The sequence below is a fragment of the Elephas maximus genome, chromosome 16 (genome assembly GCF_024166365.1).
Source record: "Elephas maximus indicus isolate mEleMax1 chromosome 16, mEleMax1 primary haplotype, whole genome shotgun sequence".
In the NCBI taxonomy this organism is placed as follows: Eukaryota; Metazoa; Chordata; class Mammalia; order Proboscidea; family Elephantidae; genus Elephas; species Elephas maximus.
This window is the reverse complement of record NC_064834.1, coordinates 19,920,470-19,948,139: the sequence shown is the minus strand read 5'-3', so window position 1 is coordinate 19,948,139 and position 27,670 is coordinate 19,920,470. Positions and strand designations below refer to the sequence as shown.

The 27,670-nt window shown below is 36.9% G+C and overlaps 1 protein-coding gene across 2 annotated transcripts in view; it reads left to right on the top strand.

Annotated features, from left to right (window-relative positions):
• Positions 1-26,505, top strand: part of SIRT1 (sirtuin 1) — a 33,390-nt gene extending 6,885 nt beyond the window's left edge. Inside the window, exons 1-6 of one of the 2 annotated variants that reach the window (XM_049855997.1) lie at positions 10,841-10,959; positions 11,504-11,651; positions 12,389-12,468; positions 13,425-13,611; positions 15,283-15,846; positions 23,352-26,505. In XM_049855997.1, coding sequence (XP_049711954.1) covers positions 10,927-10,959; positions 11,504-11,651; positions 12,389-12,468; positions 13,425-13,611; positions 15,283-15,846; positions 23,352-23,674 — 1,335 coding nt within the window. In that variant the 5' untranslated portion in view covers positions 10,841-10,926 and the 3' untranslated portion in view covers positions 23,675-26,505. Of the gene's footprint in view, positions 1-10,840; positions 10,960-11,503; positions 11,652-12,388; positions 12,469-13,424; positions 13,612-15,282; positions 15,847-23,351 lie in introns of those variants that run through there. The other variant, XM_049855996.1, reaches the window with a different exon arrangement.
• Positions 26,506-27,670: the final 1,165 nt, after the last annotated feature.

Sequence of the window (27,670 nt, the reverse complement as noted above, 5' to 3'; positions counted from 1 at the left end):
TCAAATTCACACTTCAGTTTTGGTCTTCATTTGATATTACTTGGGCTTTTTTAAATTTTTTTAAGAGATTAGTAAAGCATATAAAAATAACGTATTATTTTGACTTTAATAGTTTTTATAGGTGTTAAAAAGAGATTATAATATCTGTTTTGATGTGTTTGGTGGTAGCCAGGTTTTAACACATGAGAGTGTCCCAGAAAAATCACTTTGTGATTAGGGATGGAGAAGATTTTTAGGGTACATGTTAATTAGCAGATTGCAGAGGAGCTTGGAGTCTCTAGAGCTCCATTGTTCAGCTCAGGAGCCACCAGTCACATATGGTTGTTGAGTACTTGAAATGAGATGTGTTGTAAGCGAAAAACGTAACAGATTTTTGAAGAACTAGTATGGAAAAAAGAATGTAAAATATTCCATTGATAAATTTTATGTTAATTATACGTGGAAATGATAATACTTTTGAAATTGAAAAATTTCACCAGTTTTCAGTTTTTTAATGTGATTAGTAGAAAATTTAAAATTATATACATGGCTAGCAGTGTATTTCTGTTAGACAGCGCTGCTCTAGAATGTAAAGTTTAGTATTACATGGTACCATTCCCAACGGATTTGAGTTATTTGAAAAAAATTTTTGTTTTTTACTCTAAAGCCATAGTGACCCTATAAGACAGTAGAACTACTCTATAAGAGCGGCTGGTGGATTCAAACTGCCATCCTTTTGGTTAGCAGCCAAGCTCTTAAACACTGTACCACCAGGGCTCCAATACACAGTTAGACCAAAAACAAACGTGTGTACGTTTTGTCTTATGGAAAGAAATTTTACCATTGTTACTGCTAGACTTCAGTATATGTAAAAAAAAAAAAAAGTATTTTTTGTATTAGTGACTTTTTTAGTTAATCTGGAAATTAGCTTGAATTTAAAGTATGACTTGAGCTACTTTCATACCACGTGGTCTTTCTATGTAACTATAGGAAAAGCTCTGCTAATTCAGAATTCAGGTTAGTTTATATTAATGACTGTCTTTAAAGAAATTTATTTCATTTAAGTAAAGTATATAAATGACTGTTAGAGTAAAACGGAAAAAATAAAAAACCTTTGAATATGTTTTAGTTAATAAAACAAAACTAAATTTGAGAAGATTTACAGCTTTTAAGAGTATTTTACATTTTTCTAAAAATTAACTTGAAATTTAAGTTTCGAACTTCTTCGTGTATCTATAATAGTGATGGTCATCTATATCTAGCCTTTAGTTTCAAGTTTGTTCTCTCTAAGGACTTGAAGAGTGTTTCTGAGATAATCAGACTATGGAATTGAAGTAGACACCTGGTTCATACCTGGATTGAATAAATAATGTAAATAATTATTGGTGTGTCTTTTTCTCCTGAAATACAAGATGATGTATTAGTGATGATCACTTGTTCTAACATACTGGTGCTGGCGGTACTACCACATGGTTGTGAAGACCAATGAAATACCATATATTTATATAGGTTTCCTAAATTGGATGTAGCACGTTGGTATTATGATAGCTTTTTTAGCAAAAATAAACACTTTTAAAAGCCAGCATGTAATTGGAAATTAGTCTCGTTTTATATATGATGATATAAAAGCTTGACTCATCAGTGCATTTATGTAATGCTCCTAAGATTTTTGCTCTAAATTCTGTCTTCTGAGGGGAAGCAAAACATGTTGCCAAAAGTCACCTATATCAGCTTTATTTGTTTGGATGATTTACTGAAGAGCAGATTCAAAATTGCTTACTAAAATTATAAACTACAGTTGAATATCTAAGGTTTAATGTTCTGTTTTTGGTGGTGGCAATTTTTTGTGTACTTTTTTAAACTGGCAACCTGACACTTGAAAAAATAGATGGTAACAGTGGAAATAAGGTAAGGATTGTGAATTTAGCTGTCTAACGTACAAACTTAGTATCCGTTTTTAGCTTAAATTAGTTTTGACACGCAGGAATCTGTCGAAGCAATTCATGATTACTCTGATAAAGACAGTAAGAACTTTTTAAATACACTTAATAGAAATTCAGACAGTGCATAAGTGAAAATACATTGTAAGATGGCACAGTGCTAGTGTCTTACAGTGTTCTTAATCACTGTGTACGGATTTTATGCCACCTGGGAGAAGAGGGAAGGGGTTGCATTTTTCAATTCTATAAAACTGTAAAAATTTTATGCACATTTTTATTGTTAGTAAACTGAAAAAAATTTAAATCCAAGCATTTATATAGGATAGCCTTTTCCGGTTCTATTTATATAAACTTAATTTTGCTTGATTGCTTTTCTGAGTTTTCACTTACGGTTTAAGAGCTGAGTAAACTTAATTAACCTCTATAATTGTTATTCATGTATAATTTTTTGTTAATACTTGAATTCTAACGGTAGGAACTGACTAAAACCTAGCCGCTTAAGTAGTTCTCAAAACTGTTAATGATAGAAGAGGCAATTTGGGTCTAAAAATTAGTAACTAGGACAGGCTTATGGAGAAATAAATAAGGACAAAGAATGCAGGTTAGTAACCCCAAAATGGAGGTTGGGGAGCATGTAAATACTGTCGCCATGTTTTTACTAGATTCTAAAATACTCAGTGAATTGTGAATAAAATGCTCTTCAAATAACCTAAAAATTTTTTTTTTACCAGTTACTGTAGTAGGCAGAAAGTTTATTAAGATGGTTTATGATTTTTGCCAGTTGGAAAAGCAGAAAATATTGGGTAAATTTAGACATTTGGAAAAAAGGGAGAAATTCTATACCATGTCTAAAGCCCTTAATTGTATATAGTTTTCTTTTTTTTAAATTGTATATAATTTTTGAGAAATTTAGATTTCATTTAGACTGAAAATTCCAAGTAATTGAGAGGTGTGTTAAAGAGATTATACTGCTTCATTAGAGCAGTTTTTCAAGCTCTGCACTATTTACATTTTGGGCTAGATAATAATTTCTTGTGGGGGCTGGCCTGTGCATTGTAGGACGTTTAATAACAGCATTCTTGGCTTCTACTCACTAGATGCCGGTAAGCATCCCACCCCAGTTCTGACAAAAATGTTTTCAGATATTGCCACATGTCTGCTGCAGTATTGCCCCTTGGTTGAACACCACTCATTGCAGTGTACCAAGCTGTGGTACCGCTTCGAATTCTTTTACACAAGAGCAGTTAAGGCCAATTTTAAAGCTGTGTAGCCGTGTTTTAAATCATTATTCTATGCAGTGAGGGCTAAACTAGATAATGAGTTGTGGTCATAGTTCTCAGGAACCTAAAATAATTCATGGATGCTGATAAAAATAAGTGGTTGTATTTAGAATCAGTGAAGGTAAACTGAGTTAGAATGTATAAAATAAAAAAAATAAGGACAGTTCAAAGAGTTAATTGAATTCAGCAGTTGCTCTTTGCCTAAAGTTAAAACACAGGAAAAGTAGAGAAATATGAACTTATTTTTATGAATTTAATTTCAAAAATTTTTTATTCAATAAATCATTACTTTATTGATAGTATGCAAATATAGCAGATTATTTAAACAGTTTTAAAACAAGTTCATTATCTAAAAATCAGAAAATGTAAACAAAAAATAAATAGTCGTAGTCCCATTCACCTGAAGAAAAGCCCTGATGACACAGTGGTTAAGAGCTCGGCTGCTGACCAAAAAGTCGGCAGTTTGACTCCACTAGCCGCTCCTTGGAAACCCCATGGGCCAGTTCTCTCCTGTCCTTCAGGGTCGCTAGGAGTTGAAAGCGACTCAACGACACAGGTTTTTTTTTTTTTTTTTTGAGGGGGGTATAGGTATTACATATGTAGAAATTTATTATAGCTGCAGATATATTCTTATCACAAAATGGACTATTTTGCCTGCTGCTTTGTATTTTTAGCATTTTCTGTTTGATATCATAAACTTTTTTAGTCAGATGCTTGAAACTTTTTAGTGGTCATATAATGTTAGCAGAGTATTGTAACTGTAATCCCCCAAAGATATTTATTACTATTACAAATAGTGTGGTTATAATTGTCCTTTTAGTTGTATTTCCAGAGTTTTTAGGATAAATTCTGAAAGTGCACTTGGTAGATTGCTTGTCTTAGGTAAGCTTAACTAACGTTTAGTTAAGCTGCCTTATTTTGCCACCTGAAAAGGATGAACTAAAATACACTGTGTATGAGAAAGCTGATTAGCATGCCCCTGGCACCACTCCCCCCAAAAGAAAAACCTCACGATAGACTTTGAGCATTAAAATATTTTTTAAAATTATGTATATATGTGTGTGTATATGGTTTAAGAAGAAATTAAAACAGTGCAAAACATAAAGTTATTCTGCCTCTCTTTTAATAATCCCTACTTCTAAGTTCTTTCTCCAAAAGTTACTGTGGTAAACTGTTTTCTTTGGTATCTTTGCAGGGGAAAATTTTTTGGGTATACTAGTTTGTGTGTATGTTTTTAAAGATGGCGTAGTGTTCTGTTTTATAGCTGTACTACCGGATATTTAACTAGTCCCCTAATGAAGGCTATCTAGGCTGTCTTTAATGTAATTTTAAAACTTACCAATTTGATAGGTAACAAGTTAACATCTTTTCATGGTTCTATTATTCTGCTTTTGTTTACTAGTATACAGGAGTTCTTTTCAACTATTGGGTATTCATGTATCTTCTTTGAATTGCATGTTTGTTCTTAGCCATTTTTCCCCCTTGGGATACTTTTCATATGTATTTTTGAGAACATTATGTATTCTTGGAGAGTTTTTCGTTAGAGGCAGATTGGAATTACAGCCTCTAGTAATCCCCTGAAAAGAAGTTAGCTGGTAAAAACTGAGTAGCAGCAGGACATTGCCTGATATGTTGCCGGAAGATGATCCCCTCAGTTTGGAAGGCACTTAATATGTGACTGGGGAAGAGCTGCCTCCTGAAAGTAGAGTCGACCTTAATGATGTGGATGGAGTCAAACTTTCAGGACCTTCATTCGTTGATATGGCACGACTCAAAATGAGAAGAAACAGCTACAAACCCATTAATAATCGAAACATGTAATGTACGATGTATGAATTTAGGAAAGTTGGAAATCTTCAGAAACGAAATAGAGTATATAAACATCGATATTCTAGGCATTAGTGAGCTGAAATGGACTGGTATTGGCCACTTTGAATCAGACAATCATATGCTCTACTATGCAAGGAATGACAGCTTGAAGAGGAATGGAGTTGGATTTCAAGATCTGTCCTGAAGTACAAGAGTGTCAGTGATAGTATAACATCTATATGCCTACAAGGAAGACCAGTTAATGCAACTATTATTCAGATTTACACACCAACCACTAAAGCCAAAGATGAAGAAATTGAAGATCTTTATCAACTTTTGCAGTCTGAAATTGATTGAATATGCAATCAGGATGCATTGATAATTACTGGTGATTTGAGTGGGAAAGTTGGAAACAAAGAAGGATTAGTAGTTGGAAAATATGGTGATAGAAATGATGCCAGAGATTGCATGATAGAATTTTGCAGACCAACGACTTCTTCATTGCAGACGCCTTTGAATGGCAACTATACACGTGGACCTCACCAGATGGAATATACAGGAATCAAATCAACTACATCTGTGGAAAGAGACGATGGAAAAGCTCAGTATCATGAGTCAGAACAAGGCAAGGGGCTGACTGTGGAACAGGCCATCAGGTGCTCATTTGCAGGTTCAAGTTGAAGCGAAGAAAATAAGAACAAGTCCATGTGAGCCAAAGTACAACCTTGAGTGTATCCCACCTAAGTTTAGAGACCATCTTAAGAATAGATTTGAGGCATTGAACATTTAATGACTGAAGATGAGACAAGTTGGAGAGTGACCTCAAGAACATCGTACACGAAGAAAGCAAGAGGTCATTAAAAAGACAGGAAAGAGAGAAAAGACCAAAATGGATGTCAGAAGAGACTCTGAAATTGACTCTAGAATGTCGAATAGCTAAAGCAAACAAAAAAAATGATGAAAGAGCTGAGCAGAAGATTTCAAAGGATGACTAGAGAAGACAAAGTATAACGAGTTGTGTGAAGACCTGGAGTAAGAAAACCAAAAGGGAAGAACATATCTGGCGTCTATCAAGCTGAAAGAACTAAAGAAAAAAATACAAGCCCCGAGTTGAAATAGTGAAGGATTTTATGGATAAAGTACTATACGACATGGAAGCATCAAAAGAAGGCTGAAGGAATATACAGTCACTGTACCAGAAAGAATTGATCAACATTCAGTCATTTCAGGAGGCAGCATATGATCAAGAACTGATTGCACTGAAGGAAGAAGTCTGAGCTGCACTGACGGCATTGGCAAAAAACAAGGCTTTAGGAATTGATGGAATACCAATTGAGATGTGTCAACAAATGACTGCAGCTCTGGAAGTGCTTACTCGTCTATGCCTAGAAATTGGAGGACAGCTACGTAGCCTACCGACTGGAAGAGATCCGTATTTATGCCTATTCCAAAGAAAGGTGATACAACCGGATGTGGAAATTATTGAACATTTTCATTAATACCACATGCAAGTAAAATTTTGCTGAAGATCATCCAAAAGCAGCTGCAGCAGTACCTCAACAGGGAGCTGTGAGAAATTCAGGCCGGATTCAGAAGAGGACGTGGAACAAGGGATATCGTTGTTGATGTCAGATGGATCCTGGCTGAAAGCAGAACACCAGAAAGATGACTGTGCAAAGGCACTTGACTGTGTGGGTCGTAACAAATTATGGATAACGTTGCAAAGAATGGGAATTCCAGAACACCTAATTGTGCTCATGAGGAACCTGTACATAGATCAAGAGGTAGTCATTTGAACAGAAAAGGGGGATACGGCATGGTTCAAAATTAAGAAAGGTCTGTATTGGGGTTGCATCCTTTCACCATACCTATTCAATCTGTATGCTGAGCATATAATCCAAGAAGCTGGACTATACGAAGAACCAGGGCATCAGGATTAGAGGAGGACTTCATTAACAACCTGTGTTATGCAGATGATACAACCTTGCTTGCTGAAAGTGAAAAGGACTTTACTTACTAATGAAGACCAAAGACCACAGCTTTCACTATGGCTTACACCTCAACATAAAGAAAACAAAAATCCTCACAACTGGACCAATGAGCAAGATCATGATAAATGGAGAAACGATTGAAGTTGTCAAGGATTTCATTTTACTTGGATCCACAATCAACAGCCACAGAAGCAGCAGTCAAGGAATCAAAAGATGCATTGCGTTGGGCAAATCTGCTGCAAAGGATCTCTTTAAAGTGTTGAAAAGCAAAGATGTCGCCTTGAAGACTAAGGTGCACCTGACCCAAGCCATGGTATTTTCAACTGCATCATATGCATGTGAAAGCTGGACAATATGGAAGACCGAAGAAGAATTGACGCCTGTGAATTGTGGTGCCGGCAAAGATACTGAATATATCGTGGACTGCCAAAAGAATGAACAAATGTGTCTTGGAAGAAGTGCAACCAGAATGCTCCTTAGAAGCAGGGATGGTGAGACTGCGTCTTGACATACTTTGGACGTGTTGTCAGGAGGGATCAGTCCCTGGAGAAGGACATCATGCTTGGCAGAGTACAGGGTCAGCGGAAAAGAGGAAGACCCTCAATGAGGTGGATTGACAACAGTGGTTGCAGCAATGAGCTCAAGCATAACAACAATTATAAGGATGGCACAGGACCAGGCAGTGTTTTGTTCTGTTGTGCATAGGGTCGCTGTGAGCCAGAACCGACTCAACGGCACCTAATGACAACAAAAACAGTTTTACAATATCTCATAAAAATGATGTTTAGCCTAAAAGAAAATAGAACATTTAAGATGAAGGGATCAAAAATTGAAAAAGCAGTATTGCATAATAATAAACTGTCACTTACTGGCTCTTGGGACTTTTGGGAAATTAATTTTGTGCTTCGTTTTTTTTTTTTCAAATAATAAAAAAGCCAAACATTTTTCTATGAAGAGCCATATAGGAAATATGTGGCCTGCTTTGTGAGCCATGTAGAATCTGCTATACATTCTTTTTCTTTCCAATGCTTAAAAATGCAGAAACTCAGCTCTCAAATTGGTTGGCAGCTCTACGATAAAGATGAAATAAAGGGCTTGTGTTATGCTTGGTGCATACTGAAAGTTAATTAAGTGATAACCAAAAGTTTACTGTTGAAATTCTTTTGTGTTAGCTTAGTACCAAACCAAACACGTTACCATTGAGTTGATTCTGACTTACAGCAACACTGTACTATAGGATGGAGTAGAACTGCTCCATAGGGTTTCCAAGGCTATAAATCTTCACTGGAACAGATTGCCACATTTTTCTCCTGTGGAGTAGCTGGTGGGTTTGAACTGCCAACCTTTTGGTTAGCAGCCAAGTGTTTAATCACAGCGCCACTAGGGCTCCCTTATCTTAGGACAGGAGTTAGCAAACCACGGCCTCAGTGTATATGCAGTCTGCTACCTGTTTTTGTACAGCCCGCGAGCTGGGAATGCAGTTTGAAATGATGGGGAGGGGAGGGAAGTGAAGAGAAGAATATTTTGGGAAATGTGGACATCATATGAAATTCTCATGTCAGTGTCCAGAAATAAAGTTTATTGAACACTGTGGCTGCTTTTGCAGTACTGTGGCAGAGTTGAGTGATTGCAACAGAGACCATATGACCTGCAAAATCTAAGATATTTACTACCTTGCCCTGTACTAAAAAAGTTGGCCAACCCCTGGATTCCTAAGGAAACTGGACTTTTTAAAAAATGTAGTTAGATTTCTGTGTCAGGTGACTCTTATTTATCAGTTCTAAGTTTGATTAGGTAGGAAAGGAGTAGTTTATTCAAGTGTGGTTTTGTGGAGTGAACGAAGCAAGCTAAGTGATTAGAAGGATATTCCTTACCAGGCATGATCTGTTTCACTTCTCTTTTTCGGCAGCGTGGGGAATTTAGGTTTCTAGTTTCTTACCAACTTTATTTACTGCCTCCCTGTGCTCTGTAGGAGGAGGGTGAATATTAGCAAACATTGACAGCTCTGAAACTTTGAAGAATCCTTTTAGTTTTGAGGGACTGCATTTCCACCCCTCTTTGGGATCTCATATATTACTAGAGATTTTAGAAAGAAAGTAGAAATAGCATCTCTGGAGGAAAGCCATTACTTCTACATGAAAACTCACTGTGGCAGATAGTTCTGAGGTTTACTTTTGACCACATTGGTTGCCCATATCCATTTCCTGGATTGCTTGCATGTTTCTGGGCACAGCTGAGTTTTGAAAGAGGGTGGCTTTTTAGAGTATTTCGAGCCACTGATACTTGCTCTTTTTTACTCTAGAAGGATCCCTATGGCAATAACAGAGTGTGATTGGCTCATGTGATTGGTTCCTTAAAAGGGCTTTAGGGTGTTCAGATCGGTATAGCCTATCTTACTTTGAACAGGGTTAGGATGCCGTATGCCACTTTTAGTATCATAATTCCAACATGGAAGAATTAATCCATGTTCTGTCTGAAAGTTATATCTGCAGCCTTTTGATTTCTAGCAAACGTTTCACATTAAGAACCTGTGTTAGAAGTGGTTTCTATTGAGACAGTCCTTCAGGGTAATTTTTTTCTTCATTATTTCATACTTTATCCTTTATAGAGGAACACTGTTTAAATCTAATGATTTAGACATGGTCTGCTTCATATTTCGAAGAAAATAGACAAAGTTCAAACTCAAATCATTTAGGTTCTAACACATGAAATGTAAACTTAAAAAACAAAACAAAAAGATCTTTCATAAATTATCTCTGAGTGTAGGAATTGGCTCCTGATTTTTTTAAGGGTTAAAACTACCCCGAATTGTTATGGGTTGGATGTTGGAGGAAACTGGAGTATAGAGTTGAATCTGGTGTCCCACACATCTTTGTGCTTCTTACCCTCTCTTCATTGTAAATGTACTGGGACAGAGCATTCAGGGAATAAAGCAGTAGCTGGCAGAGCACAAACCCAGTATTCCAAAATATTAACTGATAACCTGCGCGCGGAGCACCTCTTGTAACTTCATTTAAAATAACAAATGTGGTTTTCAGTTTTCTATAGAACTGGCTTTAAGAAGTTGTTTACATTGCTTCTTCCTTTATGCATTGTTTCTTAAATTGCAAAGTTTTCCATGAAGTTTATCTGTGATAAAATTTGAATATAAGGCAGAACTGTTGGATTTCCATGTAATGCATATTTTCGGCATATGGACGTGTCCGTGATAATCGTTACAGTGAGGTTTGCTTATTTTAAAACTTTACCTAAAAGTATCCTGGGTGGTAGAATAAGAAGTTTTTAAAAAACTTGAATTAAATAGGTAAAATGTAAAGTCATGTATTATCTCATTATTAAACTTTTTTTTGGTATGATGTCAGAAGTGACCACCTGTTTATAGCTTGTTTGTAGCCTGCCTTCCTTGACTTTTCGATAATATGTATATACATGTGCATATAGTTTCCGTTTTTGTTTAATAACAAAAACCAAACTGTACACATTGGTGAGTAACGTGCATTTCCAGGTCAGTGCATGTAGATCCCCCTGGTACTTTAGAGTGGCTGCATATTCTGTTACGGATGTACCATATTTATACATCCAGTCTCCCAGTTGATGGACATACGGTTGTATCTAGTTTTTTGCTGGCATTTTAATAGGATAGAGCATGTCATGGATGGTAAGGAAGTAAGTAGATAGCACTGCTACTTTAAATAAAAAAGTAGAGAAGAAACTTCCTTTGCCATAGTCACTAAATGAAATTTAATAGTCACTGCCAAAAGTTGGGAGGACCAAAATTGATACTTTTTCTCTGATCTTTTTGCCATGTGTATATCTGAATTCTTTGTTTTTAAAGAAGAAACAGCATTGAAGCATTATTTGGGGGGAAAAACACACACACAAAATCCAGCAACTCAGCATTCATGAGCAACTCTATACTATACCAGTATGTGCCTGTGCAGTGGAAGGAAAACAATTTTGGTAAGGAATTAAAACTTTAGCTTTAAACTTCCAACAGGTTGCTATTTACAGTGAATGATGAATCAAAAAAAAAAAAAAAAATTCTTATGTTGACGGTGCCTTTTTTAGTTTAAAAAAAAAAAAAAAGTCTTTCACCATATCTTTTGTATCTGTAATTTCAGTTTCCACTTTCTCCTTTAGGAAAAAAAAAAACCTAAGTTTGCAGCCAGCAAAAGTTAGATGTATCTTAAGGTGTGTATTACTTCTGACTTATTAAAATACCTATTAACGTGTGTTAGGGATGTTTTTGAGTAGACTATCTTTTTCTTCAAGGGGCCAAGTCCACTAATTCCTGAGTTTTATACGTACTGTACTGCAGCAACAGTCCTTTTGTATGTATGTGGTGCATCTATCTAGATGCTTTAAAATGCTTATGTATTTTATTTTTAAGTCACACATTTATCATTGGTAATTTTACTGGATCAAATGGTTTATTTAACCTAAATTTACATTTGCTGTAGTTCTTTAATGTAAAATTTTTATTTTTACTTTTTGCATTACATAGGAAATATATCCTGGACAATTCCAGCCATCTCTCTGTCACAAATTTATAGCCTTGTCAGATAAGGAAGGAAAACTACTTCGCAACTATACTCAGAACATAGATACACTGGAGCAGGTGGCAGGAATCCAAAGGATAATTCAGTGTCATGGTTAGTAAACTTCAGAATTGCTTCCTGTAATTTATTTAATTAGTTTTATAGGAAAAGTTACGATTATGAAATTGCCCACCATCCAGGACTAGAAGTTAAGCATTATTATTTAATCACCTTATCTGATTAACTGTAGATAACCTAAGGAAAGTAGAACCCATAAAAATAAAATCAAAAGTTTTAGCTTTGATACTTAAAACCCAGATATTAATGTACTTTTGAGTTTCAAAAGACATTTGTATGTCATTAAATTATTTTAAATAACCTTTTGTGACTATTGGCTATAGTGTGAAGAAACATGGTATTTTTAGTTTATAAAACCAAAGGAACTGAATAGTTTAGGTATTAGAGGATTCAGAAATTTAGAAGAGTTTTAATCTAAAGTATGAACAGTTTAACCATTAGCCATTTTCTTATGTGTCTAGAAGTGTTTTCAGACCATAGCTGCTGAACGCTAAGGAGTTGGTTCATTTTTTTTTTTTTTAAAGAGCTTTTGGAGGGATCATTATATCAATGTCTCAGTAATTGAAGATTGGATTCGTTTGTTATTTAACTATTAGTGTTTTGTTTTGTTTTGTTTTTTTCAAATCATCCCTTTAATTCTCCTGTAGAGTCTGTTTAAATCATGGAGCTTCTCTATCTTTCCTGGTGTTAAGGTTTATATTGCAGTCTTTTTGGTATGTTTAAGAAATGGAAGTATTTCTTTAATAAAGCATATATATGTTGGTTTTTTTCAGGTTCCTTTGCAACAGCATCTTGCCTAATTTGTAAATACAAAGTTGACTGTGAAGCTGTACGAGGAGATATTTTTAATCAGGTAATTTATCACCCATATTCTAAGAATTGTGCATGTCTCTGAACTAGTCCTTTTTTTGGCCTCCAAATCCTCTTTTTGTGATTTTTGTGATTAAAAAAGATCCAGGCAGAAAGTATTAGCATTGGGAATTCTAGTGAAATACACAGACCTTTACAGTACCTTAACTAGGACCCATTGCTCAATAATGTCTCTCAAAGTGAAAAAATTGGCTCCTTACTTTCTAAGTCTAAAAAAAAGAAGCCGTATCTTTTTTTTTTTGTCTTTTATTGGTTTTTGTCCTCACTTTTCCATTTTAGCGCCTGTTAGATTTGGAATTTCAAATTAGTTGTGGTATTCCTTTAAAACATTAAAAATTATTGTGAAAGGCATGTCATGTATGCTGACTGCCAAAAAATATAGGAAGATAAAATGAGAAAATAAAAATCAGTAAGAAGCCATATTTATTTGGCTGCATATATAGTTAATCACATTTAATTACGATAGAGGAAGCGATACCCACTGCCATCAAGTCGGTTCCAATGCAGCGACGCTATAGGACAGTGGAACTGCTCCACAGGGTTTCCAAGGAGCACCTGGTGGATTCGGAGTGCCAGCCTTTTGTTTAGCAGCCATAGCCCACTGAAGCTCTTAAGCACTGTGCCACTGTAAACATTTTTACATACATGTAGAGTTTTTCCTCTTAATGATGGTCTTGAATATCAAATGTAGTTCTACGCAGCTATTAAATAGTGGCATAGTATTTCATTGTATGGTGTCTGAAGTTTATTAACTAATCTGTTATTGACAGTTGATATTTAGGTTGTATCCAATTTTCCCTGCTGTTTATCCCCAGCTTTTCTGACTCTCTTCTTTGGTTAATTCTGAAAAACATTCTAAGGAAATGTGAAAATGATTATTTTGACCTTGGATTTCTTTTCTTTTTGCCCCGCAACCAAAATCCGGAACATACAATGCAGGTGGTTCCTCGATGTCCTAGGTGCCCAGCTGATGAACCACTTGCTATCATGAAACCAGAGATTGTCTTTTTTGGTGAGAATTTACCAGAACAGTTTCATAGAGCCATGAAGTATGACAAAGATGAAGTTGACCTCCTCATTGTTATTGGGTCTTCCCTGAAAGTAAGACCAGTAGCACTAATTCCAAGTAAGTTGGTGATGGTTTTGGAAAACATTTCTATATATATGCCATGAGTTGTGAAAGAATTCCTGTACAGTAGGCCCCAATAATCTTTCTCTGCTTCTGGTTTAAAGAGAGATGAAGAGCTAAATTTTTTGGTGACATTGACAATTTGGGGTAGGGGAATCTTGAAACAGAAGTAATAGCAAATTCTAATTCAAATTTATGTGAACAAACAGTTCAGTTTTTATTTTTTAATGGAATGTATTTTTATTGTGGCAGGAGTTATGAAACAGTCCCTGATCTATAAATTTTCAATCTTAATATGAAAACAGTTCATTAATAGTCACACAGAGGCTGAAGTCACAAATAAATTAACACTTTTTAGCAGATTGAATTTCTGTGAAGGAGTTGTTGATTTTTCAAGCTTAATTTCGGATTCAATAAGTTTGAATGTATAGATTGCTAGAAATGTCCTTATGTAGGGTGGTGTTCAGAGGCTCAAAGTGATTGGTTCCTTGTAGGATCAACCACCATGCCATGTCAAAATGCCGGCCTGTGAATCTAGTTTACCCAAATACAATTTAAGTGTCTGTTTTTCTTAGGAATATTTCTTCAACATCTGCTTTCGTACTTCCTCTCTTTCCTTCCTCTAGTGTCAAAGTCAGGGAGCAGAATATGGAAGGAGGGGCTGTGTAGGTAGCATCAGATGTGCCTTCCTAAGTGAGGGAAGGAGGAAAGGAGAGAATAGCAGTGGTTAATGATACAGCTGCTAACCAGAAGGTCAGCAGTTCAAATCCACCAGCTGCTCCTTTGAAACCCTGTGGGGCAGTTATGCTCTGTCCTTCAAGGTTGCTGTGGACTGGAATCCATTCGATAGCATTGAGTTTGGTTTGGTTTTTAACCAATACTAGATCTCTGCACCAGCAATCACATAGGCTGCCAGAGCATAAACACGTGGAAGGATGGGGAATCAGACTCTGTAATTCTGTATTTCTACCCTAGGTCTTTTTCCTACCCAACATCTGGTGGGTTTAGCAGTTAACTCAGTCTTCCTTAAATAGCTGTGAAATTTCATTAAGGTAGAATATAGGTCAGTTTCTAATTAAACAGCATCAAAATTTAATGTACAGGCTCCCTTATTTTTGAGGTTTTTTTTTTTTTTTTTAAGTCTGTAAAGGCAGAGAAATTTCTAAGAGCTTTCTGTGGGGGTAATGTAATGGTATGTTGGTGATAGGCAAAGGTTATTTGTTATTAAATGTAAAACAGGTATGTAATGGCCTGAAATAGATGTGTATAATTTCCATCCTCTTTATGTCAGGGGCTACTTCAGTAGAATGGTCATAATACTCATGTAATCGTTACTACAACCTTGTGGAAAATACCACTATTATCCCCATTATACAAATGAAATTGAGGTAAGGAGTGGAAAAGTGAACATATTGCTCATAGGTAACCAGGGGATGGCGCAGAGCCTGAAATTTTGTAAAAGATGCTTTAACTGTTCATCTGCATACCGTTTGGCTTGATGAAATGTAATGGGTTGGCTGAATATTAACGGAGAGTTTCTTTTTTGATATTTTGTGCTCTCGGCTGTCATATATGTGTCAATGTTAAGTTTTTACATGGCTCATTTGTTGCTTGATTAGATTACTTCCTTCCCCTTTTACTAACAGTTACTTTTCACTCTGTTTTTAGGTTCCATACCCCATGAAGTGCCTCAGATATTAATTAATAGGGAACCTTTGCCTCATCTGCATTTTGATGTAGAGCTTCTTGGAGACTGTGATGTCATAATTAATGAATTGTGTCATAGGCTAGGTGGTGAATATGCCAAACTTTGCTGCAACCCTGTAAAGCTTTCAGAAATTACTGAAAAACCTCCACGAACACAAAAAGAGTTGGCTCATTTGTCAGAGTTGCCACCCACACCTCTTAATATTTCAGAAGACTCAACTTCACCAGAAAGAACTTCACCACCAGATTCTTCAGTGGTTGTTACACTTTTAGACCAAGCAACTAAGAGTAATATTGATGATTCAGATGTGTCCGAATCAAAAGGATGTGTGGAAGAAAAATCACAGGAAGTACAGATTTCTACTAGGAACACTGAAAGTATTACTGAACAACTGGAGAGTCCGGATTTGAAGAACGTTGGCTCCAGTACTGGGGAGAAAAATGAAAGAACTTCAGTTGCTGAAACAGTGAGAAAGTGCTGGCCCATTAGACTTGCAAAGGAACAGATTAGTAAGCGGCTTGATGGTAAGAAAAGGTGTTGGACCATCTTGAAGGTATCATTATGGTAACAAAATATTTGCAAAAAATTAGCAATTTTGGCTGATCAGTTTATCGGATAACTTTTGGCAGCTGAATGGGGACAGTTGATTTTGTTTAGAAAAACTAAAGATCATAATGTAAGCCAGAGAAAGAGAAACCCGTGGGTGTCTTGCATAATATGAGAAGAAATAGTCTGCAGTCTGCTCTGTGAGTTGTGTTTCTCTAGGGGAAGGGAAGATGAGCATCAGATTGAGAAGATTGTGTCCCCAGCCATTACCTGAGGACAGCTTAGGAGAACTAATGACTGAGGTTTGGGGGCTTATCGTGTGTCATCTGCTTTATGGACTTACCTGATTTTAATCTTAGGAGGTAGGAATTATTACTTCTCTGCTACAGATGGGGAAACTGAGGCCATGGAGGGTAACAACTGGGAAGTGGCCAGACTGGATCCCAGGTCTTTCCTCAGGGCCTACCTTCATAACTACTGTGCCGTGTTGTCTCAGATCTAGAAAACATTTGTTTTTTCTCCACTGAATATCAGGAGTAATACCTACCCTGTTTTGACACAGAAACCCTGGTGGTGTAGTGGTTAAAGTGCTATGGCTGCTAACCAAGAGGTCAGCAGTTCAAATCCGCCAGGCGCTCCTTGGAAACTGTATCGGGCAGTTCTACTCTGTCCTATAGGATTGCTGTGAGTTGGAATCGACTCGCCGGCAGTGGGTTTTTTGGTTTGTTTTGACACATGGAAAAGTCTTTACCAATTACTATTAGTTAATATAGGTAAAATCACTTTCTACTTTTTGAAAAAGGATAGTTTAAATCCAAGTAGTATGAGTGGTGGAAAACCCTAATTTAATCAGTGCAGCTTAAAAAAAACATGTAGATGTAACAGTCTTGTACAGTTTAGAATATTAAGTTGCATTTACTATACATGGTGGAATTCTAGCTCAGTTGCATAAGACTTTGGGTCCCTTTTTCATGCTAGGCACTGTACTAAGTTCTGGAGATGAAATCATCAATGATAGGCTCTCACAATCTAGTGATGTTTGTGTATAATTATTAAAAAAGGTGACGAGTATTCACTAATATATTTTAGTACAGGTGCTGTTGAGGCAGAACAAAGTATTTTATTACTGATTTGAATAAAACATCACAACACCCAAAAGGTAGATTTTACTTGGACGGGATTAGGTTGTGGAAGGCTTCCCAGAATGCTTTTGACTTCGGACTTGAGCGATACCTACAAAGTTAAAAGTTGGGGAAGTTTTTCCAGGAAAAACCAGCAAAAGCATAAAAGAATGCTTATGTTTCCAAATGTGGCAAATGTCAGAAGTAGAAAAGTTGATATTGGTTTGATTTTACTCTTGTTAAAATATAATTCTTTTTTTCTTAATAGATTTTATTATGCTAATTGACCTAGATGACCCCTGAAACCATGTCCCCAGACTCCCACCCCTGCTACTCTGGCTTTCAAAGCGTTTGGTTTATTCAGGAAACTGCTTTTCGTTTAGTCCAGTTGTGCTGACCTCTTCTGTATTGTGTGTTGTCTATCCTTTCACCTACAATAGTTCTTGTCTACTATCTAATTAGTGGATACCTTTCTCGCTCCCTCCCTCCCTCCCCAGCCTCGTAACCATCAAAGAATATTTTCTTCTGTGTTTAAAGTATTTCTTGAGCTCTTATAATAGTGGTCTCATACAATATTTGTCCTTTTGCAGCTAATTTCACTCAATAATGATTTCCAGATTCCTCCGTGTTATAAAAAAAAAATGTTTCACGGCTTTCCATCATTGTTCTTTATTGTTGCATAGTAGTCCATTGTGTAATATACCATAATTTATCCATTCATCCATAGATGGGCACCTTGGTTGCATCCATCTTTTTGCTGTTGTAAACAATGCTGCAGTGAACACGAGTGTGCATATATCTGTTAGTGTAAAGGCTCTTCTTTCTCTAGGATATATTCCAGGGAGTGGGATTGCTGGATCGTATGGTAGTTCTATTCCTAGCTTTTTAAGGAAGCGCCAAATCAGTTTCCAAAGTAGTTGTACCATTTTACATTCGCACCAGCAGTGTGCGTTCCAGTCTCTCCACAACCTACCTCTCCAACGTTTTATTATTTTGTGTTTTTTGGATTAATCCCAGCCTTGTTGGAGTGAGATGGAATAGCATTGTTGTTTTGACTTGCATTTCTCTAATGGCTAATGATCATGGGCATTTCCTCATGTATCTGTTAGCTGCCTGAATGTCTTCTTTGGTGATGTGCCTGTTCCTACCCTTTGCCCATTTTTTAATTGGGTTATCTCTCTTTTTGTTGACTTTTTATAGTATCAGATGTAGATTTTAGAGATCGGAAATGTCATAGCTAAAAATATTTTCCCAGTCTGTAAGTAATCTATTTACTCTTTTGGTGAAGTCTTTGGGTGAGCTTAGGTGTTTGATTTTTAGGAGCTTCCAGTTATCTAGTTTCTCTTCTGGTGTTTGTGCATTGTTAGTAATGTTTTGTATACTGTTTATGCCACGTATTAGGGCTCCTAGCATTGTCCCTATTTTTTTTCCCATGACCTTTATTGTTTTAGATTTTATATTTAGGTCTTTGATCCATTTTGAGTTTTTGTGCATGGCGAGGTGTGGGTCTTGTTTCATTTTTTTGCAGATGGATATCCAGTTTTGCCTGTACCATTTGTTAAACAGACCGTCTTTTCCGCATTTAACTGACTTTGGGCCTTTGTCAAATTTCAGCTGCTTGTATCTGGGTGGTTTTATATCTGGATTCTCAATTCTGTTCCGTTGGCCTGTGTATCTGTTGTTGTACCAGTACCAGGCTGTTTTGAATACTGTGGCAGTATAATATGTTCTAAAGTCAGGTGGTGTGAAGCCTCCCACTTTGTTCTTCTTTTTCAGTAATGCTTTACTTATCCGGGACCCCTTTCCCTTCCATATGAAGTTGGTGATTTGTTTCTCCATCTCATTAAAAAAATGTCGTTGGAATTTGTGTCCGAATTGGCATTGTATCTATAGATTGCTTTTGGTAGAATAGACATTTTTACAATGTTGAGTCTTCCTATCCATGAACAAGGTATATTTTACCACTTTTGTAGGTCTCTTTTGGTTTCTTGCAGTACCGTCTTGTAGTTTTCTTTGTATAGGTCTTTTACGTCTCCAGTTAGATTTATTCCTAAGTATTTTATCTTTTGGGGGGGCTACTGTAAATGGTATTGGTGATTTCCTCTTCGTTGTTGTAGAGGAATCCAACTGATTTTTGTATGTTTACCTTGTATCCCGATACTCTGCTGAACTCGTCTATTAGCTTCAGTAGTTTTCTTGAGGATTCTTTAGGGTTTTCTGTAAAAGAGATCATGTCATCTGCACATAGAGATACTATTACTTCTTCCTTACTGATCTGGATGCCCTTTATTTCTTTATCTAGCCTAATTGCTCTGGCTAGGACATCCAGCACAGTGTTGAATAAGAGTGGTGATAAAGGGCATCCTTGTCTGGTTCCTATTCTCAAGGGGAATGCTTTCAGACTCTCTGCATCTATGGTGCTGTTGGCTTGGCGTAAATGCCCTTTATTGTGTTGAGGAATTTTTCTTCTCTTCCTGTTTTACTGAGAGTTTGTATCATGAGTGGATGTTGGACTTTGTCACATGCCTTTTCTGCATTAATTGGTAAGGTCGTGTAGTTCTTTTATTTATATGATGAATTACATCAATTTTCTAATGTTGAACCATTCATACCTGGTATAAATCCCACTTGGTTAAGGTGAATTATTTTTTTACGTTGTTGAATTCTGTTGGCTAGAATTTTGTTGAGGATTTTTGCATCTAAGTTCATGAGGGATACAGTTCTGTAATTTTCTTTTATTGTGGTGTCTTTCCCTGGTTTTGGTGTCAGGGTTATGGTGGCTTCATACAATGAGTTTGGGAGTATTTTAATAGTAGTGGTGTTGGTAGAATTCTGCAGTGAAGCCATCAGGGCCAGGGTTTCTTTTTGTTGGGAGTTTTTAAATTACCTTTTCAGCCTCTTTTGTTATGGGTTTACTTAGTTGTTCTGCCTCTCTTTGTGTTTAGGGACTAGTGTGTTTCTAGAAATTCATCCATTTCTTCTAGGTTTTCAAATTTGTTACAGTACAGTTTTTCAAAGTAATCTGATATGATTATTTTAATTTCAGTTGGGTCTGTTATGATATTTCTTATCTCATTTCCTATTCGGGTTATTTGTTTCCTTTCCTGTTTTTCTTTTGTCAGTTTGGCCAGTGGTTTATTGATTTTGTTGAAAGAACCAGCTTTTGGTCTTGTTAACTTTTTCAGTTGTTTTTCTGTTCTCTATTTCATTTAATGCTGCTCTAATTTTTATTATATGCTTTCTTCTGGTGCCTGAGAGTTTCTTTTGTTGCTGTTTGTTCAAGTTGTAGGGATAATTCTTTGATTTTGGCCCTTTTCTTCTTTTTGTATGTGTGCATTTATTGCTATAAATTGACCTCTGAGTACTGCTTTAGCTGTGTCCCAAATGTTCTGATAGGAAGTGTTTTCATTTTCATTGGATTCTATGAATTACTCTATTCCATCCTTAATTTCTTCTGTAGCCCGATTGTTTTTGAGCAGGCTATTATTCAGTTTCTAAGAGTTTCATTTCTTTTCCCTACTTTTTCTGATATTAGTTTCTACTTTTATGGCTTTGTGGTCAGAGAAGAGGCTTTGTAATATTTCAGTGTTTTGGATTCTGTTAAGGCTTGTTTTATGACCTAAAAATATATAATTTCTTAAGTCATTTCTTTTGGTTAGGCATTGTTACAATGCACTAGTTACTGGGTAAGAATTCAAGAGTAGTAGTTTCAATTCTTTGTTTTTGGGGAGCAGACCCCTTTGAGATTTTGATAAAAGCTGTAATCTGTCTCCCCAAATAAATGTATATGTTCAATTTGGAATATAATTTCAAGGGCCGAAATACTTCTTTGAACTACTCAGAGTAGGTGCTGCGTTGCATATGATAGAAGTGGATCATACAAGGGAGTTCAAATGCCATAAATATTGTAATTATTTAATCAGGTGTAATATAAGTCTCTATCATATATACAAAGTCTGCCTACCCTTTTGTACTGGGAATTTTCTTTGAGTAAATGTTTGACAGACATAAAACTTTTTGCCCCAGGCAACAAAGATTAAATCCAGAGTGGGCTTTTTTGTCTTATACTTTGGAATCCAAGAGACCTAAATTGTCTTACATCCACCTTGGGCAAAATTATTTGACCCCTAGACTTTACTCGGAAATCCTGGTGGCATAGTGGTTAAGTGCTAAGGCTGCTAACCAAAAGGTTGGCAGTTCAAATCCATCTTGGACACTATGGGGCAGTTCTACTCTGTCCTATAGGGTTGCTATGATCCAGAATCGACTTGTCAGCAACATGTTTTTTCCTTTGTTTTGGCTTGTAGACTTCACTCACTCACTTCAGGTAGCCACAGTTTTACTGCCTTTTCTACTTCTATGTGTGAGGTCCAAGCTTAAAAGGAGGAAGTAGGAGCATGTATGAAGTAAATTTTTTATGACTTCATGGTTGTCAAGAGGGCAAAAGCAGACAGGTATAGGGTCCTTGGTTTGAGAAACAGATTGTTCAGTTCTTTAGGGAAGGGGACCAGGGCAGAATGAAATATTTTTTAGGAGCTTTGGTCAAAAGTATAGAAAGAAAAGTGCATGACAGCCATGTGCTGGAACTCCTTAAAAGACTGAATGGAAGTGATTCAAAGGAGATGATGGCCCAGTTAGAAGGGAGAGATGGGTTTTGTGTTAGCAGAGGGAATTCCAGTACTTGACTCCCTGCTCCAACCATGCAAATTAATACCAAAGGTTTAGAAAGCTGAATATTGTGTATTCTCTTGCAACAAAGGGGAAGAAGTGTTTTTCAAATTGCCATTCGTGATCTGACAGTCAGTATTGAAATGAATTATGTGGGTTCAGATCAGCATTTTAAGAAATGAGTTATGTCTCACGTATTGTTTCAGGGTGAGTACTGGGTCACGATGCTGTACAAATAAGTTTGAAAGCCACTTAGAAGAGAAACTTGGGTGTGCTTGGTAGATGGAATGCCACCAGATGGACTATAGTAACCAGGCTTTTGTGAATCCATCTGGGATATGGTGCAAAAAATACCTTATGATGTGAAAATAGACTTTAGGAGCCACTTGTTTTTCTTATGAATTCAAGGGTAGAAAATATTTCATCATCAAATTTTTAGAGTTTCCCCTACATTCACTGTATTTTTATTACGCTTTAGGTGAAGGTTTATAGCTCAAGTTAATTTCTCATACAAAAATTTATATGCATATTTTTATGTGACACTAGTTGCAATCCCTGTAATGTGACAGCACTGCCCTTTTCTACCCTGGGTTTCCCATGTCCATCCAACTAGCTTCTGTCCCTTTCTGCCCTCTCATCCTGCCTTTGGACAGGAGTTGGCACATTTGGTCTTGTATATCTTCTTGAACTCTTCTCAAGTATTATTTTTATAATCCAGTCTAATCTTTGAAGAGTGGGCTTTGGAAATGGTTTTAGGGGGCCATGGCTTCAATGCTGGCCCTCCATTCACTTTAAAATTACAATGTAAACAAAAGCTAATCTAAATTTGACTAGGCTGGGGTTGACTGGGTGTGCTGGAGACTTTTAAGAACTTGATTAATAGTCACAGGTTTAGAGTGATGTTCCTAAGCTAGAACCTTCTAAAGGAGTTTTTGGCCTGGGATCCATGATGTAAGGGAAGAGGGAGGGTATTCTTCTGCCCATCTTAGTTGAAATTGTACAGAGAGTACAAATTTGGGAGAGGGCGAGGGAGGGAAGAAAGGTGAAGTCCAGTCCTAGATGGGTGCTTCTCAAGCTGGAACGTTGGAAGACTTGTGAAAGTGCAGTCTCTCACTCGGTAGGTGGGTGGTGGGACCTGAGAAGCTAAAAAGCTAACATGCTTCCCAGGTGATGGCAGTGTCCACAGACCACACTTTGAATAGGTGAAGACAATTTTTATTTTGGGTTTATAACAAGAGAAAAAGTTAAGTGAAAATCATTTTAATGAAGATGCTTTAAAAGTGTGCTTTAGAGAAGTGCATATTTAATGAACATGAATTTGGGTGTCTGACATAGGCTCTGCTGGATACTTTCCATTCTCATCAAATCTCTTCAATTGATTAAATAACCTTTATTGAACACTGTTTTCTGTATTTTTTCATACTTTTCCAAACGAGGAAATTGAGGCAGAAGTAACTGCCCAAGTTTACAAGGCTAGTAAATAGCAGACCTAAGATCTGAACCTGACGGGTTCTATTGCTTGTTTTTAAAAACACCATAGTAATAGTGTGTAGTAATGATACTCGTGACATCTAGTAATGATACCCAGTAGAGCTGGGGCCTATACTTCTTCCAGGCTGCCCAGTCAGCCTTAATTTTAGTTAGTTTTAGAAAACCGAAAATAAATTTTTTCTCATTACTGTACTGTGTTTCAGGTAATCAGTATCTGTTTTTACCACCAAATCGTTACATTTTCCATGGCGCTGAGGTGTATTCAGATTCTGAAGATGACGCCTTATCCTCCAGTTCTTGTGGCAGTAACAGTGATAGTGGAACATGCCACAGTCCAAGTTTAGAGGAAGCCATGGAGGATGAAAGTGAGATTGAAGAGTTCTACGACGGACTGGAAGATGCTGCTGACGTCCCAGGGAGAGCTGGAGCAGCTGGAGCTGGTGGAGGGGGTCAGGAGGCAGTAAATGAAGCTGTGTCTGTGAACCAGGGAGCCACAGACATGAGCTGTCCATCAAACGAGTCGTGATGTAGTAATTACCTAGGTACAGGAATTGTCCCACCAGCATCAGGAACTTGAGCATGTCAGAATGAATGTTTACTGGTGAACTCAATAGAGCAAGGACACCAGAAAGGTGTAATATTTATAGACTGGTAAAATAGATTGCTTTTTTTCCATGGATAATTTTTAACTTCATTATTTCTGTACTTGTACACTCAACACTAACTTTTTTTTTAAGAAAGGTACTAAGTATCTTTAATCAGCTCTTGGTCAAGACTTTCACTTTTGTTTAAAGGTTCATTTGTATGATACATCCATATGTGTATATATAATTTTGTTCTTACCTAGTGAATTTCAACATTTTTAAAGTTTTCAAAAAAGCCATGGGAATGTTAAATTAATGTAAAGGGAACAGCTTATCTAGACCAAAGAATGGTATTTTCACACTTTTCTTTGTAACATTGAATGGTTTAACATCCTCAAATCTCTGTTCTGCTAAAACTTTTCATTCTTTAGCACAATTACATATTTTTAAACACTGGCATTTTCCAAAACTTGTGGCAGCTAACTTTTTTAAAATTTCAAATGACATGCAATGTGAGTAGAAGGAAGTCAACAATATGTGGGAGAACACTCAGTTGTCCTTACTTTTTAAAGTAAGACTTGGTGCTGAGAGCTTCAGGAGTATTGTCTTGTTCAAATGAAGATGGCTTTTGTACTTCCTGCAGACATGTAGTAATGTCTATATTGGTTCATAAAACTACCATGAAAAACAAATGCTTTGGAAATGTTTCACTTGCTTCAGAAAACAACAGTGCCTGCCTGGATCCCCTTAGTTTTGGGAATCCTTGCCATTGTTGTTTAAATACCTATCACTGTGGTAGAGCTTGCGTTGGTCCTTTTCCACAAGTATAAAACTGCCAAGATGTGAGTATGCAAAGCCTTTCTGAATCTGTAATAATGGTACTTCTTCTGGGGAGTGTGTAATATTTTGGACTGTTTTTCATTAATGAGGAGAGCAACAGGCCCCTGATTTCAATTCCAAAGTAATATGTTAATCACAACTCAGCCACAAAGTCCATGCCCCCTGGAGGCACACTACATGGCTCCTGTTGGGAGAATTTGGTGTGGTAAATACCACACTGCTAGCCTAGTATTACTGAGATGAACACGAGGTAACTTCTAATACAGAACAGTTAATGAATGAAACTAGTTCCTATAACGTATGTTTATTTAAAAGCTTAGCCTGCCTTAAAACTTTAGAGATCAACTTTCTCAGTTGCAGAAGCTTTTAGCCTTTTAAAAAAGTTCATACTTTATAAAATTGCACAGTAAGCATTTATTTTCCAGATTTTTTTCCAACATTGCCCCCAAATTATAGGATTTTCATACATTGCTTTAGTATTTATTACAGTAAAAAAAGGGTTTGAAATATAGCTGTTCTTTAAGCATAAAATACCCAGCTAGGTCCATTACTGCCAGAGGAAAAAAAACTATTGAATGGCCATTTCCCTGCCTAAAAGATCTCAACCTAAATTTATTTGGCCACACTAAAGAATGCAGTATATTTAGTTATCCATTTGCATGATGTGTGTTTGTGCTATAGATAATATTTTAAATTGAAAAATTTGTTTTAAATTATTTTTACAGTGAAGACTGTTTCCAGCTCTTTTTATATTGTACATAGTCTTTTATGTAATCTACTGGCATATGTTTTGTAGACTGTTTAATGACTGGATATCTTCCTCCAACTTTTGAAATACAAAACCAGTGTTTTATACTTGTACACTGTTTTAAAGTATTAAAATTGTCATTTGACTCTTTTCTGTTAACTTACATTGTTTAAGGTATAGAATTTTTAATTTTGTAGAGTTTGCACAGCATAGAGGGCTGTATGAGATGCTTTCTTCTCAGTACTTGGAGACCCTGGGTGCTACAGACTGCTAACATGCTAGCCTGCTAACTGAAAGGTTGGCAGTTTGTGCATACCGAGACGTGCCTTGGAAGGAAGGCCTGGCAATCTTCTGAAAAATAAGCCATTGAAAACCCTGTGGAGCACAGTTCCACCCTGACACAGATGGGGGCCACCATGAGTTGGAATTGAGTCGATGACTGGCAATGGGTTTTTTTTTTTCCCCCCTCAGTACATACTAACATTTCTTCATTCAGTTGCTACCTTAGCCTTACCAGAACGGTACTTTCCAACACCAGTGGTGCTGGTTATAGAAACTGTACATCACCAATAGTTTCAGAACTAGTATTTCAACCCTTCTAGACCAGAGGCCTTAGATAAAATGTGGGGAGAGGCAGGGCCTAAGAAGAACTCAACTAAGATCTGGCAAAGTCATATGACAAAAGGACCTAGGACTTTGGGGTTAGAGGGCAATAGGGAAGGGTGGAAATGTAGTGAATTCAAGAACTCAGGCACTATGATGGTCAGGTTCTCTGAAACTGGTCGCAGGTGCTAGATTTAACAACAGGGAGTGGACAACACAGACTGCAGATCACATGTCATATCAACTTCAGGCCTTACCTGGAAACCTAGTTGCCCATTAAAGTGCTTGACAGCGAGCACCTGGAAGGTGCCTGTTGATCGAGTACTTGGATAAGGCCTTGACTGACAGTTTCCTGCTTCCAGGTCTCTGCCTCCCTAACATTCCCTGGTACGCCCTGTTTGCACCAGAAGACTTAGCTGTAACATCCCACCCGGAGAGGTTTTAAATATAATGGTGACGTTCCATATGAGCACAAACTGGAAAAAGGACAACAGGTAGTTAGGAGGTAATTTTAAATAGTCAAAATGAGACTGACTTTAATTGACCCTGTACTGAACACTGAACCACCTTCTTGCTTAATGCAGCATATACTGTATTTCACTGATTGTAATACCTCAATCAATGGCACGTGATGGTCTAATTAGCATTTTTTCAGTGGTACATTAAATACTGTACTTCCAGTCAAGGGTATTTTATTTTACATCACCATCTACTGAGCTTTATTAGGCAAATTTCATTTGAAACAAGTCTCATACCTGGACCTGTAATCTAAAAGCAGAGTGTATGTAGACTAAATCTTCCCTAGAAATGAACAAAGATCCAAAGGAGCCAAGTCTGAGCCTTAAGCTCAAGCTAGGATGCTAGTAGATATATGCAGAAAAGGTCTAATTAACCTCTCTCTGGTGAGGCTCTCAACTGAGACTACTAAAAAAATTACCTAAGGAGCCTTTACAAGGGTATTAAGCCTGAGCGTTACCACTTAAAAGGGAGTTGATCTAAGATGGGGCTTTGACATAATATTAAAAAGCACCTCCAGGTGATTAAAAAGTAGCCAGGGTTTGAGAACCACTGTTAGCTGGAAAGGAATAGGGGAGTTCCCTTCAGACTTTCAACACTCCATTCCTGGGGATGGCCTAAGAGGGAGATAGGCCAAGTTACATAATACAAGCAACCTCTGTTCACAAATTTACCTCCATAAATACTGCACTGATTAGATAACTTGGGTTTTTATAACAGAATACTGGCAAGGGTGGGGAACTACCGAAATAACAGGAGAACAAAACTACCATAACGCGTTTTCATGGCCAAATTACGCAAGACAAATAGGGGAGTGATAAGAGGTGGCTAGGCGGCAGGAACATTCGACCTAGCTTTCAGAGAGTTACCATATGTATGCTCTTAAGGGGAAGACTGCCCTATGCATATTAAGCTTTAATGCAGGCCTTTTTGTTAAGGCCAAAAATCTCAGTAGAAATTGACCCCAATGAGTAGTCCTTATAAACTGGTCCTTATGAATGGACCCTATGAGAAACTGAACACTAGGACTCTAAGGTCTCTCCGGTGGTAAAAGCTGCGTTCTGGTTTTATTCTAATTTATAGAAGCGTCTTGGTCCTATTGCCTTATAAATCAGTCAGAACAACAACTTTCAAAATAACTACTACAGACAGGCGATCTACAAACACAGTTTTATCTTTTGCACCTCTGTGTGGAGGCCGAATTTCAAATTTAGCTAACTCAATAATCACG